The sequence below is a fragment of the Microcaecilia unicolor genome, chromosome 1 (genome assembly GCF_901765095.1).
Source record: "Microcaecilia unicolor chromosome 1, aMicUni1.1, whole genome shotgun sequence".
Lineage (NCBI taxonomy): Eukaryota > Metazoa > Chordata > Amphibia > Gymnophiona > Siphonopidae > Microcaecilia > Microcaecilia unicolor.
Window position 1 is genome coordinate 648,451,603 of NC_044031.1, and position 17,503 is coordinate 648,469,105.

Consider the following 17,503-nt stretch of genomic DNA (forward strand, 5'->3'; position numbering starts at 1 on the left):
TGTTAAAGATGGACCAACAATAAAGAACAACAACATGGATGCAGGCAGCAGCTCACAGGTTTGCTTGCTGTGTTTTGAGTGAACGGCGACGGCTGCGCGGGGGAGTGAAAACAGAGATGCTCAGTTTCCTTTCTGTCCCTTGAGCACAGTTCAGTCTCTGACTGTGGAGCGTATTTTCCTTTGCCTGTTGGGCATTGTTTCACCTTGTTGGTCAACCCCAGTTTTTTTCTGTGGGTTGGATATAGTAACTTCTCGGCAGCCGTGGCTTACCGCAGTTAGATTGCTAGACAAGGCTGCCTTGTCTTCTGTTAGCTGCCATTCCTGTGGCATCTTTCTTGCCATAGCCTCTTGGTGGCTGGCGAGAAGCTTCTACTACTACTACTACTTAACATTTCTAGAGTGCTACTAGGGTTACGCAGCGCTGTACAGTTTAACAGAGAAGGACAGTCCCTGCTCAAGGAGCTTACAATCTAAAGGACAAATGTACAGTCAGTCAAATAGGGCAGTCAAATTGGGCCAGTCTAGAGTTTGAATTCACCTCTGCTCCTTTTGTGTCTTCTTGGCACCTTGGGGTTCTTTTCTACGCAGTGTGACTCTCGACTCTCTTTCATTTTGTCTCCTTTTGTTCTCTTGGCTCTGTTCTTTCATCCCTAAGTCCAGAGCGAGCTGTGTTTAGGAGTACTCTCTTTCTACGGTTGTACCTTGGTATGCTGCTGCCCTTTTCTTCATGGTTCTCCTGGAGAGACTAGCGCTCCATATAGTTGGTTCTCTGGAGTCTCTTCTTCTTCTGTGGAGTTTGATTCTCTCACTAGGCGCGGGTCTGGGTGGTTCCTGGGCCTTGCTTCCTGTCTTCTATGAAGTGTGGCACACTGTTTGGGGTTGCGTACTCTTAATACTTGTTAGGGTCGCTCCTCCGACCATCTTGTACTCAAGGCAGACTGGCAGGTTTGGGAGTTAGCCTTTGTCCTGCCAGGGTTCAGAGAAGTGGATCCTGGTCTAAGAGAGACAGTTCTTCTCCTTGTTGCTCGGATATGACTGTTGCCTCCCTTCCAGGGGGGGGGGGGGTCCTTTGGCATGAGTATCTTTGCTGCTTCTTTTGCTACTCTCGGGGTACGTAGTTTTTCTTTTGCTCAGGATGTTTGTTTTACATCCTACAGCTTCAGTTCCTTTTCTAGTGTCTAACTCTGTTCCATTTTGGTAGCCTGGTGGTCGGATATTCGAATCCTTTTCTACTGATCAGTTTTTGCTGTGTGTATAGCTTTGTTGATTTTTCAACCTTCTGCATTCTTATTTTCTCCCCCCCCCCCCCTTTGGGAAACTGCTTTGCTACATCCCATTAGTCTGGACTGGTCTGGTATAGATGACAAGGAAGAAAAAATTATGTTCTTACCTGATAATTTTCTTTCCTTTAATCATACCAGACCAGTCCAGATGCCCTCCCTGGCTAATGTCTGTCAGAGTGTTGTTTTGTTTAGGTATCCCTGGCTGTTCCACGACGCTTCAAAACGGTGTGATGTCCTACAGCACTGCCTACTTCATCTTCTCTATTCAATCTCCTGCCAATTGTTGTGCCAGCTCTGTATGACTCCTGTTACTTGGGATCACGGAGTTCTTTCCCCGGATTCAGGGGTAGATCTCTATGTGCTTGGGCAAGCTCGGTATGGACCATTCCCTCCTGCTTACTTTACTGTGAGGGGAGGTTGCAGTTGCCTTCGGCCAAGCAGGAACAGTGAGGTTCTGCATATTGGCTCCAAGAGTTTGCCTGTTTGTATTAACTGTGTTTTCTTCTAGACTTCAGAGCACCATTGCTTGGCTATCCGAAATACTGAACATTCCAGGCTACATGATACCCTTAAGGGGCGGTTCACTTGGAACTATTTTCTCTGTCTCCTTCCGCTGGTAGATGGACACAACCCATTAGTCTGGACTGGTCTGGTATGATTAAAGGAAAGAAAATTATCAGGTAAGAACATAATTTTTCCATAGCTGTCCAACCATCAGTTTCTCTCCTTCCAGCTACTCCCTCTTCGCCTATACCTGGTATTCCCTCATCACTTTAGAACATGCATGAAAGTTTTCTGAGACCAAATAATCAGGGACACAAGGCTCAAAATGTACTTGGAGCTTCCAAATACTTTTTCCTACAGGGAGATGTTAGGCTACTCCTAGTGTTTTAAAGCCTGTTCCTGAGGTATTGTGATACTCATAGTGCTGCTGTCCAATAGAAGAGGTAGAATGACAAATATGACAATGTTCTACGATGGGAGGCAAATAAGGGTGACTGTCCCAGGCCCCTGCTTATACAGGCTCTGTGCTTTCATGCCTCAGCAGCTTCTGGTGTGCAGTCTATCTATGGCATAGTCATTCCTGGGCTGCCACCAGTTAGGTATGTGCAGGCCAAAAATGTTGGTTTTGTTTAGATTCCTGTGTTGTTTATGGGATTTATTTTATTTGGGGGTTTTAAAACTTTTTGGGCCTGATATTCAGCCAGCGGTGATCAGTGTTTTGCTGATCACTGCCAGAGGTTAAACCCGGATATTCAATGCTGGGCCATGTCTGGGCTTCGGCATTGAATATCCAGTTTTGCAGAGTTGGCTAATGCATATCCTGTTAAATGCGATATTGAGCACTTAACCAGCTATGGGCTACCACATAAACCCCCCTGTTTACTAAGATGTGCTAGTGGCTGCTGTGTCGGCATTGCCACGTGGCAGTCACTAGTGCAGCTTAGTAAATGGGGGGGGGGGGGGGGGGGGGGAAGATAGGGCTGACTTTTATGTGATCCTATTTATGCGGGTCACCTGGCCAGTCAAGTGTTGAATATCGACACTTAACCGGCCAAATGCCAACTCCATCCCCAGAATGCAGTTTTGCGCTAACCAGTTATTTTCAGATGAGGAGGGGAGTGATTATAGGAGGGAGGGGAGGGTGATTGTGTGAGGAGTATGAGAAAGGGGATGATTGTATGGGTTGGAGGAGGTGGGGAGAGATGGGATGATTATCATGGGAGTGGGTCCCACATAGGTTCATTTGCTTCAAACTCTGCTAGGTTCACCTTTGCTTGCAAAGACAAGGTATTGTTTTGGATGTAAGAGGAGTGTCTCTCTCTGGGGGTCCTTTCCATCTCATGCACACACAGGACTACATTCAGTAAATGGGGCCCCTATTTGGGTGCCGATAAAAATGCTTGCTGAGAGCTATTCCGAGTTGGGAGCTGTTTATAGAACTACACCTAGTGAACGCCCCTGATCTGCCCATGCCCATACCATGGCCATGCTCCTTTTTCATTTACACTCTAAACGATTTGCAAGTGTATCTTTATAGAATAGTGCTTAGCAAGATGCATGTATAAAACCAAATGGTTGCCAATTAAAGCCAATATTTGACTGTTAGTACCCAATTATTTGTGCTAATTGGCTCGTTACTCAATTAAATTGCACACACAACTTTTGATGCCATATATAGAATGCGGAGGACAGTGCCTTTCTTCCAGCTGCTGACACTCTTATCTTCCCATCCATGCAGATAAGGGCCCTTTCACCCTGCTAATGACACTCATTTCTCTGTTCTCTTTCTATGATGTTGACACTCATCTATAGTACAGAAAACAGTGGAGATGATCAGAAACAACAAATATCAATGGTGCAAGGATAATTTTAATAACGATCTTCCACCAGACTCAACATGGGATGGGTTTCGGCTGAATGGCCTCCTTCAGGAGTCTACAGAGCAATGAATAATCTTGACACTCTGACTCATTGAAGAAGCAACACACGCCCAAAGAATGCATGTACTAAAACATCAAACAATTAACAAAACTTTGGCAAAGTAGCGTGTAATCTTTCCTGCTCAGACCCAGGCTTTTCAGTTGCTTTGCCGAGGTTTTGTTAATTGTTTGCTGTTTTATTATATGCATTCTTTGGGCATGTGTTGCTTCTTCAACGATTCAGAGTATCAAGATTATTCACTACTCTGTAGACTCCTGAAGCAGACCATTCGGCCAAAACACGGCCTGTGTTGAGTCTGGTGGAAGATCCTCATTAAAATTATCCTTACACCATTGATATTTGTTGCTTTTGGTCATCTGCACTGTTTTCTGTACTACATCGTGATGTGTGGATTGCTGTTCTTTTGTTTAGCCCTGCATTGACACTCATCCCACCATCCCTATATACAAGGTACATCTCTCCACGCTGCTGATACTCTCGTTTCTCTGTCACCACAACTAGTTTGTGATGACACATCTCTTCTGCCTGCCCCTGCACACACATCCCCTAATTATACAAACTTAGTACTTACAGGTTTTATCTTTTCTTTCCTTTACGTTGTTCTTTTCGGACAGTAGTCCTAACTTTTATATCATATATTGTACTCCGCTTTGATGGTTTTCCCTAAGCGGTTAATCAATAAAATAACCTGAACCTGTTCATTTGTTTCTTTGAAGTGGCTTCTGAAAGCGCATCTTTCTCATGAAGCTTTTCATGTAGACCTTTCAATTGGTCCTTTTTAGCTGTGGGCAGTGGGGTGGGGGACTGTACACTGATGCTGGGGACACGAGTTCTCAACAGTACTTTCACTTTTCCCATTTCTTTCCTTTATTTTGTTGGAGTTCTTTTTGGACAGTAGTCCTAACTTTTATATTATATATTATACCCAGCTTTGATGGTTTTCCCTTAGCGGCTAATCAAATAAAATAACCTGAACCTGTAAACACCATTTCCATGCTACGATTATAGAATGCTAGTATTGTGTGTAAGACTGTCATGCATGTAAGGTGTCAGATGGACCATAAGCATTATTTTAGAACTTTAGCGCAAAACTCGCAGAGGGGGGCAGGTCCCACACTTCAAAGTGTAATATTTACACCTGCCTTTTACATGACATAAGGGGCATAGTATAGTAAAAGATGGCAAATAAAGACCTGAAGGGTCCGTCCAGTCTGCCCAACAGTCACACTCATTATCAAGTCATGATTAAACCAACAACGAATGTGGTATAAAATACTTGATCATTGCCTCTCTTTGACATTTCTGGGACATAGACCGTAGACGTCTGCCCAGCTCTGCCCTTAGGCTCAACTACTGAAGTTGCCATCGAAGCCCATCCCAGCCTATCCAAATCCGTCTTGTCATTTGCGGGACACAGACCATAAAAGTCTGCCTGGCACTGTCCTCACATTCCAGATTACTGGAGTTTCTGTCAAAGCCCTCTCCAGCCCATCCTAAACCAGATTGTCATATATAGGACCCAGACTGTACAAGCTTGCCCAGCACCGGCCTTAGTTCTTCGCAGCCAGAGTCACCATCTAAGCGCCACTCGACATGCAAACACACATGCAACCATTTAAGTTTTGTTTTTTATACCATTCGTTTTCTAATTAGAGATTCTCTGTGTTCATCCCATGCCATTTTGAATTCCATGGGCACCCAGAGGCCATTATAGAATTCACATTCAATGCACTGCCTTTTCGCACCCAAATATAGCAGCCTTTATAGAATTGCCTCACATTGCTTTTTTTCCATGGTACTAACACTGTCCTCCCCTCATTAGCTCCCACAGACAATGGATCTCTCCTTTGTTCTGATGCAATATCTCTCATCTCTACAAAAACAGTACCTTTCTCAGGAAGACTTAGCCTCTTCCCTCCCTCCCTCCCTTTCACAGTCATCTTACATAAGTACATAAGTATTGCCATACTGGGAAAGGCCAAAGGTTCATCAAGCCTAGCATCTTGTTTCCAACAGTGGCCAATCCAGGTCACAAATACCTGGCAAGATCTTTCACTTCTTGCACAAACAGAGGCCGAAATTCAGACTGCGAGAGGCAGACCACATAAATGCCGCGATTGGCACTGACCCCGGATATTCAATGCCGGCCCGTTTCTGTTTTTTTTTTTTGGCTGGCTCAGATTTAACCAGCTACGGGGTCCTTTTACTAAAGCCTTGCGCTGTTGTAGATGCGTGTATTGAATGCGTGCAGGTCCATTTTTCAGTGCACCTGCAAAAAAGGCCTTTTTTTAAAATTTTGGACAAAAATGGATGTGTGGCAAAATAAAAATTGGCGCACGCCCATTTTGGGCTTGAGACCTTACTGCCACCCTTTGACCTAGCAGTAAAGTCTCATGCATTAACCAGGCGGTAATGGTCTATGCGCATACAATGTCGATTACCACCTGGTTCCCCACTGCATGCTGAAAAATGTCTGGTGCACTTAATGGACACGTGGGGCCACATGGTAGCCTGGTGGTAGTTCAAAATTGACGCACGTAGGCGCCTATGTGGCTTAGTAAAAGGGCCCCTAAGTGACTATTCAGCACTGGCTGGTTAAGTTAACAGAGGGCAAAGATAGGACTGCTATTTAGATGGTCTGATTTGGCCACTAAATTTAGCTGGCCAGCATTTGAATATTTGCAGACAGCCGGCTATATTGCGTGATATAGCCGGTTAGCTGCTATGCGCTAACCATAAATATTCAGCATAGATAACCAGCTTTCTCCTTCTGCATATTTGTGGTTAGCCAGCTAAATGCTATTTAACCGGCCAGGAGCCATTCTTGGCTGGTTAAATAGCACTGAATATTGGTCGGACAGTCTCTCGCTCCCTAGTTTCCTTCTCCCGTCCTGGTGCTCAGAGCCTCTTACTTTCTGGCACTAGTGCTTTTGTCCTCACCTCTGGGATGAAAACATCCTCTTGTAGCAGCCGTGGTGGAATACCGCGCAGTTTTTCCAATGTCTCCACCACCCCGCCACAATCCTTCAGCTTCTCCGATGATCCTAGTGCCAGCCGGACCAGAACCAGGCCAACCCGAAACAGAATCTTCACCCCTACAGCGAAGGAAGTGTGATGGGAAAAGAAGGGATGAACATAGGTTAAACAAAGTCTGGCTGCCACATGCGTCCCCTCCTCCAGGGCATCCTCTGTTTGTCTGTCCCAGCCATCTTTTATTATAGGCTGTACACCCTCAGTGCCTCCCAAGTCTGTCCTGAGGGTACACCTAACTTGATTGTCTTTCAGGCTATCCAAGATGAAAACAGAAATGCATCAGACTGGTTAGATGAGCCTGTAGAACATGGCTGAGAACCACTGCTCTGTCCATCTGTCCCAGTTCTCCCCAATCTAGAAAGTGCATATTCTCTCTCTCACTCTCTTTATTTATTTCTTTCTCTCTCTCTCTCACAAAACACACACACACTGTGCCAGGGCCACCGAGGGGGGCGGGGAGCGGGGGAGGCCAAATTTCCCGGGCCTGGCCTCCAAGAGGGTGCCTGGCACTGGCAAGGTTTCCAGGGAGCACTAGAAGCTTCTTCCTGTCTGCCTGCTTCCAGGTCTGTCTCTCTCCCTGTTCCCGCGTGCCAGGACCGGGATGATTGCATTAACGTGATAACCCGGGTGACCCTGGTTATCGCGTTAATGCAATCATGAGGTTCCGGCACACAGGAGCAGGAGATGACAGAACGAGGGAGAAGCAGTGATGAGACACAGGAAGGTAAGGGGGTAGGGGCAGCGGCTCGAGTGTGGGAGGTGGCAGCACAAGTGTGTGTTTGTGTGTGGGGAGGCGTGGCGGCAGCCCAGGTTGGGGGGGGGGGGGGGGCCTGTCCCGTGCCTGGCTGTGTCTCTCAACAGCCCTGCACTGTGCCTTTCGGTCTCTCTGTCTTTTACACTGTGTGTGTGTGTGTGTGTGTGTGTGTGTGCGTCTCTTTCTCTCTCTCTCTCTCTCACACTCCCACACACACAAAACATGCACTGTGCCTGTCTTTTACACTGTGTTTCTGTGCATCTCTCTTTCTCTCACACAGACACACACACACACACACTGTACCTATCTCTCTTTTATACTGTGTGTGTGTGTGTGTGTGTCTCTCTCTCTCTCTGTCTCTTTCACACACACACAATACACAAACATACACTGTGCCTGTGTCTGTCTTTCACACTTGTCTGGGTGTGCTCTGTCTCTCTGCCTCATGCCAACCCTATGGTGTTGTATTTGCCATACACAGACCAACAGAACTTTCCATAGTCTGCAGAAGTGAAACCAGCATTTCTATTGGGATGGGCCCCACTAAACTACTGTTTTTGGTCTGTGGATACTACAAGGAGTATTTTCTTATAGATGTAGGTTGTTTTGTTTAATCCAATACTTTTCAAGGGCACAAAAGAACATACACAACTCACAAAATTTGAATGGAACTGACTATATTACTCTGCTACGTCTGCCAATTTGCCACGCTCAAAAATGTTGAAAAGCTTTGTATCAAGTCAGATGGAGAGGCTAAACAAAAGTGGTGATCAACAAGATAACCTGGTGCAAAAAGTCCAGGATGCTCCAAATGAACACAATGTAACATTAATATGGCACAAAGATGGTTTATTGAAGGAACACAGACCGGAAGCAGCTATGCTTCAATATTTGTCTGTATTAGGATTATAGATTCAACTTTCTTCAAAACATACTAAACAGTGTTGATGGACAGGTAATCCTCAGTCTTAGGTGTAAATTAGAAGTAACTCCGTTGGCAATCACACAGACTGCTGATGCAAAGAAAGTACTGAAAAGCAAGTCGTACTGGATGATACTATGAAAACAAAGGATTTCTGCGCTGGAGTGACTGACATATAATGTCATAGCATGAATGTCATCAGTAACTTAGCACCTTTGATATAAATTAGCATCAACTCTGTTGGCAGTCATGCAATCGGGTTCTGTATTCCCTTCAGTAAACCATTTTCGTTGCGACATACTAGTGTTACTTTGAGCTAGATTCTATATATGGCGCCTGAAAAATCCACATGGAAAAAAAGTACGCCTAAATTTTATAGAATATTTCCATGTGGTATATAGAATACGCCGAGCGCCTCTCCACGTGACCAAATTTGGTCACATCTATTTAGGCCATGTTTTGCTTGGCATAAATCCCAACGCCTATATTAGGTGCAGAGAGCATGTATTCTATAATAATGCACAGAGGTTATAAAAAACATGCATTCCACGCCCATAACCATGCCCCCTTTTCAACTGTGCGACTTAGAATTTACCTGCGTCACATTACAGAATACGCTTAGCGAGTTGTGTGCATAAATCGTAATCAATGCCAATTAATGCTGATAACTGCTTGTTAACGTCCAATTGATAGCGCTGATTAGCTAGTTGACTAATTAAGTTTCGCTCATTATTACAGAATACGCTTTGATTTCCAAATGGAAATTAAGGTGCAATATATATAATTTGGGGGATTATGTTCATCTCTTTGTTCTTGGGTGACCCTGGACTTTTTGTACAAGATTTGTATCAAGAAAATATCAGGTTGATCTTCAATGCAATTTAACCAGCCAGAAATGGCTCCCGGTCTGTTAAAATTGCATGTTGGGGCTAACCAGCGGCGCAGCAAGGGCAGGGCGGTGGGGGCGGTCTGCCCCGGGTGCGCGCCACTGGAAGGGTGCAGAGAGCAGCCGCATGCCTGTCGGCTCCGCTGGTTCCCTGCTCCCTCTGCCCCGAAACAGGTTACTTCCTGTTCCGGGGCAGAGGGAGCAGGGAGCCAGCGGCGCTCAGAGCCCCGCGGCTGCTCCCAGCAGCCAAGAATGCACCCGGGGGGGGGGGGGGGGGGGGGGATTTGATGCGCTGGGGGGGGGGGGGGGTGTCGTGCTGCATCCGGGGGAGGGGGGTGCGCATCGGCGATCCACCCTGGGTGGCAGCCGACCTAGGATCGCCACTGGGGCTAACTGCTAATTTTCAGCAGCACTTGACTGGTTAGTGCTGCTGAAATAATCGGTTAGTGCCAAACTGCAAACTGGCTATTTTTTTTGGGGGGGGGGGCGGTGTTCCGGGGGCAGAGTCAGCATTTAGCCGGCCAAGTTAACCACATAAATAGGACTGCATAAAAGTCAGTCCCATCTTTATGTGGTAACCCATAGCCACTTAAGTGGTCCTTTTACTAAGCCATGGTAAAAAAGTGGCCTGCGGTAGTGTGGCCATGTGTTTTTGGTGTGTGCCGGGCCATTTTTTACCACATCTGGGAAAAGGGGCATTTTTTTTAATGGGCCAGGAATTGGGCATGCGCTAAAATTAAAACTAGCACACGCCTATTTACGGTCTGAGTTTGTCGCCAGAAACGCTGCGCGCGGTAGAAAATAAAAAAAATGTAAGTTCATGCGCCAAATCTGAAATTACCACCAGGGGGTGCTTTAGCCTGGCGGTAGTCCCATTTTGGCACGCACTGCACGCACATAGGCCCTCCCGCGGCCTCGGTAAAGAGGCCCCTAAGTGTTGAATGTTGCACTTAACCAGCTATACATTAGCTGCCTCTGCAAAACCCGGATATTCAGTCCCGGTGCCTGGACATGGCCCGGCATTGAATTTCCAGCTTTAACACGGTCAGCAAAATGCTGATTGCTGCCAACTGGGTGCTATGGATATAAACTAGCAGCCCCACAAAAATACCCTGTGAACGCAAGCAGGAATGTAACGGCGCCTTCTTTTTCTGATAGTGCTCAAGCACCCAGGTTGTGTATGTGTGTTTTCCTCTACAAACATCCCTTCACTGCTGTAGACAACTGTGTAATGGACTGTGATGCTTTCTTCTGATATAAATAGGCTGTAAAGTAAAGAGCTGTGAGTTTGTGGATAAGTAGGGTAAGGCTTACCCTCACTGAAGAAGGCATCCCAGATGCGCAGCACTGTGGGGAATGGAAGAGTGCGGCTGAAGAGACACAAGAACCACTCCGTGAGGTAAAGCAGGGGTCCCACGCTGTGTTTCTTCAGGTGTCTGTAAGCCACCGGGCAGGTCTTTTTCAGGAGCCTGAAGAAAACTTCACTGTCCAATTGCACGGCCTCCTGCATAGGGCAAGGGGGAAAACAGCTGAGAGTGTCCTCTCTTTGTAGAACCTCCCATAGCCAGAGCAGCTCACTAAGGAAACTTCCAGCCCCCCTTGTGAGGTGAAGACTAATTAAGAATGGCTCACCCTTGAAGAACCTCCCATTCTGTCTGTCTCCAATACCTACAATACCATATTTGTAAAGGCGTTTTACTTCTAGGAGCTATGCCAAATCTTGAAAAAGCTATCCTTTCTTCATAAAATTTGGGCCTTAGTATTATTTTGACTTTCGTAGACACAAGAAATCTGCATGCGGAGTATCTGAATTTTCAGAATTCATTACTAGACAGCACATGTTAGAAATCTTCATCAATCTTTCCCTTCCTGCATCTCCTGGCAAGCACCTATCTTGCACAGTGCAAAGAGGTCTGTTTGCAGAATGATTAGCTAAGCATTACATTACTTTCCATTGGTACGAATGTAGAAAACTCTTTTGGAATAAGGCCTTTGTATGTAAATCCCCCTCTTAATCACTCATTGCTGATGTGCAGGAATTGTGGGGCCTGTCTGCTGCTCAGAATTACATAGTAACTCACAGTTAAATATATGTTAGCTCAAACAGGTATCAATGGGAATATTTAAGACTTCCATTGTGCAGTAGTTTGAGCCAGTCCATCTTTTAGTTTCTTTTTAATTAAGGGTCAGGTTTAAGATTAGGTTTTAGGAGTTACAGGGGGGTTTCAACCTTCTGTTTGAAAGTTTTCAGCTCATATACCTTCTTATTTAATAAAATGCCAATAACAGATATCTCTGATTAAGCTAAACGTATTTCAATATTAACATCTACTCTTGTCTGTCTTCTGATTCCAGTTAAAAATTTTATTTATATAATTGACAAAGGAAAAAAATATCTAGATTGTGCATTATGATCAGTATACATGGTTCACAGATCTAACAAACACATAAGAGGAAAAATAGTACTTTATTAAGAAAAATACAGCAAAATGAATCCAAGTCAGGCCAACAAAACAAAAAGAGATTGTCTACAAATGGAATATCAAGGATTAGAGTTAGAGTTATAGTAAGAGAGCCCCCTACAGGCAGGGCTGGTGTTAGGAGGTGCAAACAATGGCAATTGCCCTGGGATACCATAGGGGGCATCAAGCCTGCCTCAAGCTGAAGGAAACATAGGCTGAAGACTAGCTTTCAGGGCCCCTCCCTAGTTTCTGCCCTGGGCCCCTGAATGTCTATAGGTTTCCATATTTCATTACAGTCAGATTGTACAAATGGAATGCAAAGATTAAAGTTAGAGTTATTAGTAAAACTACTCTTAGCACCCCTGACGTCACGATCCCCATATCCAACAACCTGAAAATTCTAGGAGTAATATTAGACAACCATCTATCTCTTGAAAAAAATGCAATAGCCACCACGAAGAAAATGTTCAATATGATGTGGGTGCTGAAACGTGTCAAACCATACCTCCCCATTAAAACATTCCGCAGCTTGGTACAATCCACAGTACTTACCCACGCTGACTACTGCAATAGTATTTTCATTGTAAGGCCCAAGTCCTGAAAAAACTCCAGACTGCCCAAAACACAGCAGCCAGACTCATTTTTGGTAAGTCATGATTTGAGCAAGCAACACCTCTACGCGAAAAGCTCCACTGGCTCCCTATCAAAGAACGAATAAACTTCAAAGTATACACACTGTTTCACAAGATTATCCACAGAGAATCCCCAAGCTACATGGACAAACTAATTGACCTTCCACCCAGAAACGGATCAAAATCTTTGCGTACCTATCTCAACTTACACCTTCCCAACTGCAAAACCTACTATGCATCCAACTTCTATGTCTTAGGCAGTGAACTCTGGAATGCCCTACCAAGACCCATTCAAGCAATCAACGATCACCTAACCTTTCGGAAACTGCTGAAAACCCACCTTTTCAAGCAAGCTTACCCAAATGATCCAACTTAAACTTACGTACCAATCCACTCAACACCCAACCAAGCGTTAATGACAATGAACTAGACTCCCTCCCACCAGTCTTCCCACAACCTCTTCCCTCCCCCTACTCTCTAACAACAAATCCCCCGACTAATACAACTCATCCCCTCCCTACCTCTCCCACCTCTACTACCCCTTCTCTTGTTCTATCACCTAACTACTTTTATCATTCTACGTTATTACAGCTTTACTACAGCTTGTACTTCTCTCTGCAATACATTGAAACATCTACTTTGTAAGCCGCACTGAGCCTGCCATGAGCGGGAAAGCGCAGGGTACAAATGTGATAAATAAATAAAAGAGCCCTCTACAGATTTCCAAATTTTCCTTACAGCCAGATGTTTTCTTGTTTTTTCAGATGCTTTCATTTCATATTTGTAAGCTAAGCATACTCTATTCCACCAAAAACCTAGATTTCATCTTGGTAAACCCAAAACAATTAAACTGATAGGACTCCGTCTACTGGTTTCAACCCACATAATGGGCCAGATAGGCTCATGACAAAACAGTAAGCTGAAAGTTTCACCCTATTCATGTACCTCTTGTTGTGAAATCCAATACAGTATTATATTATCATACATTGAACTTTTAAACACCCTAACTAATTGGAGGAAAAATACCTCAGATTAAATTTTCAGCTTACTGTTTTGTCGTTGACATTCAGACCTTGCTGAAATAGTGTCTGAATATTGGTTTGACCAGATAGGATCATGCCAACTCCTGTTACCAAACCACCTTGGTCTTTAGTAACTGACACAGCAGCATGATCTGAGATATGACTTGGGTAAATGCGAACTTAAAAGAGCAGGTACTAAATCTTGAAAAATGTGGTGAAATGTGGATCCATATTGGGGATTTCAGAAATTGTTGTTATTTAAAAGATATGAATGGATTTGATACATTGATTGATTTGAGAATTTGAAGAAGGCACGAACTGAGGATAAATCAGCACACTTAAAGACAATTAAAGGAATCAAATTTTATATCAGTAAATTTAATAGCCTTATAAGTGTTGCAGTGACTGAGAAGGTGCCTTTGACATGGTGAAATTTATTGACATATAACACTTTTCTGAGCACAATTATCATTAATTTGTATATTATTAGGATTATTTGTCAGTAAATATATAATGTTACGCAGATCATTTTTGGGAAGAGGTTTTGAATACCCATAGGCATAGATACATACTGGTGTTATATTTAATGACATTAATTGGGAAAATGTATCTTATTTCTTGAGCTGTGTTTGGCTGCTATGACCCAAGTGTTTGAAGTAAGTGTAAGCATCTTCACCCACCAGGGCATCAACCTGGAGTTTCTATCAAGATCATTATAATTGTGCCTGGAATTCTTTCCATTTTCCACCACCATGGCAGGTGGCATCTTTAGCTGGGTGAGTACCTGGTGAGGACCCCCCCCCCCCCCCCCCCCACACACACCAATTGTACCCACTCGACAGCAGGTCTTTCAGACTGACGCTATCTGGAAAGTGGCAAGAGCAGGAAAAGAAAAGAGTGCAGGGTAAACAGCTGAAGTATTTTCAGTTTGGCTACAGAAGTATTTTTGTTTAATTCTTGAGTCTTCATTTGCTCTCATGGTCACCATGGTTTTGACAAATGTGATAATCAAGGTCTCTCAGAATATGTCATCCCAATTTAGAAGATAAAGACCCTCTGATAATTTTCCTCCTTATTTCCTGATCAGCAGGAGGACACCAGGGAGCTCTGTTTAACTAAGCCGTGCTAAGAGGTCTACTAGCATCTTTAGTGTGCACTAATGATTAGCACTCACTAAACCAAAGTCCGCCCATAGGAACATATTATTTTTATTGTACTATTATTTGTTGGCATTTGTATCCACATTTTCCCACCTCTTTGCAGGCTCAATGTGGCTTACATAGTACCGGAGGAGGAGCGATTCTAGCATTTAGTGTGCACTAAAACGCTAGTGCGGCTTACATAAGTGCATAAGTATTGCCATACTGGGAAAGACCAAAGGTCCATCAAGCCCAGCATCCTGTTTCCAACAGTGGCCAATCCAGGTCACAAATACCTGGCAAGATCCCAAAAAAGTACAAACATTTTATACTGCTTACCCCCAGAAATAGTGGATTTTCCCCATTTAATAATGGTCTATGGACTTTTCCTTTAGGAAGCCATCCAAACCTTTTTAAAACTCCGCTAAGCTAACCGCCTTTACCACATCTCTCTCTGCAATAAATTCAGAGTTTAATTACACGTTGAGTGAAGAAAAAATTTTCTTCCGATTTGTTTTAAATTTACTACATTGTAGCTTCATTGCATGCCCCCTAGTCCTAGTATTTTTGGAAGCGTAAACAGACGCTTCACATCTACCCGTTCAACTCCACTCATTATTTTATAGACCTCTATAAATTGGGCCCCAGGTGTTAAAAGCTAAAAAGAAACTCATCTGCCTTTTCATTTCTTTTCCTTGTTGGCAGGCTTGGAAGAACACCGGGTTGCTGCAAATCTACATTCAGAAAAGGCTTGGAGAGTATTTGTCAGAGTTGTCCTTAGCTTTGTTATAATCAGCATGATTCCCTGTATCTGGTAACGTTTTGAAAATGTGATACATATGCCATCTTCTGCAAAGTGAAGGAGCTTGGCCTGTTTTTTTTTCTTGGGAGCATAATCTCTCATTATTACAACAGATTTTCTTGCTGTTTTACCAAGTGTTCCCACTGAGTTCCAATCTTGGGAGAAAGAATTATGGGCAGGAAAGGCTGGAAAATTCAGTATGTGATATATGAAGGAATGTGAAGGAGTTTGAGAGGGAAAACCCAGCAGGGAGTGAAAACTGAGTCTGTGGAAGTTAATTTGAGCACTGGATCCTACAGTGAGAAAGACAGCAGCAGATGAGAGGGTAACACAGTATCTGCCTTTCTCTTCAGTACTTGCTACCAGCCTTGCCTATATTTATTTAGTAAAAATGTGATTACCTGCTTTTCCTGGACACATCAACATGGGTACAATAAAAAGACATCAGCACTTTACATATTCATAGTCCATAAATCAAAGAAGAGTAATACGGGTAAATTCAACAAATGGCGCCAAAACTGAGGTCAGCCAAAGAGAGGGTCCAAAAGTACACTTTTGGCAGTTTTTTTAGAAGATCGGTGACAGCGATTGTAAGGAGTTTGGTACAATCTGCTTTAAAACCTGCAAAGACTTATTGCAGTTGACCCCTGAGGCAGGTGCGGTTGAGCGCCGAAACACGCCCCTTGTCGGGTCCATTTTTATTAAAGATTGTACCATTGTTCCAGTTCTGGAGGCCCTTTTATGCTTTTTTGTGCTGGCAAAACTGAGGTGCCAGGATGATGTGTGCCGAGCGAGAATTCTATAATGGCCTCTGTTATGGGATTTATTTATTATTACGTTTGTATCCCCCGCGCTTTCCCACGGATAGCAGGTTCAATGCGCTTACATAGTAAATAGAATCACAAAGGTCTTGAAGTCTTGATCTACGCACCTAACATTAGGTATCAGCACCTATGCCCAGCTGCAGGGGCAGCCCAAGGCAAGATGCCGCCCAAGGCAGGGATGACATGCCACCGCCCCCTCCTCCGTGCCATGGTCTGGCATCTCTCCCTTCCTTCCTCCACCCTCTTCTTCACGTTTACTTTCTTTTCCTCATTTTCCAAAAGGCGACGGCAGCAGCGATTCCCATACGCTGCCCTGCCTGCTGGCATCGGCCTCTTCTCTACTGCAGCCCACTCTGAGGAAACAGGAAGTTACATCAGAGAGGCAAGCCACAGTAAAAAGAAGAGGATGGTGCTGGCGGCAGGGCAGGATATGGGAATTTGCTGGCCGCTGCCGTCTTTTGGAAAATGGAAAAGAAGATAAACTCGGGAAAAGGGGGTGGAGAAAGGAATGGGGAGATGCCGCTCCAGGAAGAGCAATGCCTGAGGCCCCTAGCTCAGGTGGCCTTATGGTAATGCCACCGCTGGCCAGTTCAAAGGCTAGTGAAAGTGGTCACAACTAACTGTAGGCAGTTAGATGCATATATACTAGTATTAACCTGCATGCCTTACTGCCTGATACCCCGCCGATGAGCTCATACCCCTGCCATGTCCATGCCCCTATGAAGTTATACACTCTGGGATTTCAGCGCACAACTTATAGAATAGCGACTAAGGGCAGTTAAGTGCATGCCTGCTAAATGGTGCCAATTAAAGCCAATAACTTGTTAACTCCAATTAACATGTCAGAGCAGCAACCAACAGGTCAGGGTAAAGCATCCCCCACATTTATACCAACAGACAAATCCAAGAAGTAGGGGTGGACCAAGAAATCTCGACAGCCAAAGGTTGATTGAAGTGACTTTATTGGCACCATTTGGCGCCAATAAAGTCACTTCAATCAACCTTTGGTTGTCGAGATTTCTTGATCAACTCCAATTAACAGCCAATTGAATTAAGTTGTGTGCGCAACTGGCCTTTTCCGATAAATTGTGCATGCAACCTTGCACATTAAGCATAAAGCTGAGCAGTCCACTTTTTAGATTGTAAGCTCCTTGAGCAGGGACTGTCCTTCCATGTTAAATTGTAAAGCGCTGCGTAACCCTAGTAGCGCTTTAGAAATGTTAAGTAGTAGTAGTAGTAGTTTTTAGAATCAGGGGGAATTTGTGCATTGCTTTCTTCTTTATCTCACCGTCTTTTCTC

At 44.3% G+C, this 17,503-nt stretch overlaps 1 protein-coding gene across 2 annotated transcripts in view; it reads right to left on the minus strand.

The window, feature by feature from the left end:
• Positions 1–17,503, minus strand: part of TBC1D10C (TBC1 domain family member 10C) — a 131,592-nt gene that overhangs the window by 6,490 nt on the left and 107,599 nt on the right. For both annotated transcript variants that reach the window (XM_030185687.1, XM_030185678.1), the window contains exons 8-9: positions 10,638–10,827; positions 6,669–6,823 (exon numbers count right to left, since the gene is read on the minus strand). In XM_030185687.1, the coding sequence (XP_030041547.1) occupies positions 6,669–6,823; positions 10,638–10,827 (345 nt within the window). The remainder of the gene's footprint in view (positions 1–6,668; positions 6,824–10,637; positions 10,828–17,503) is intronic.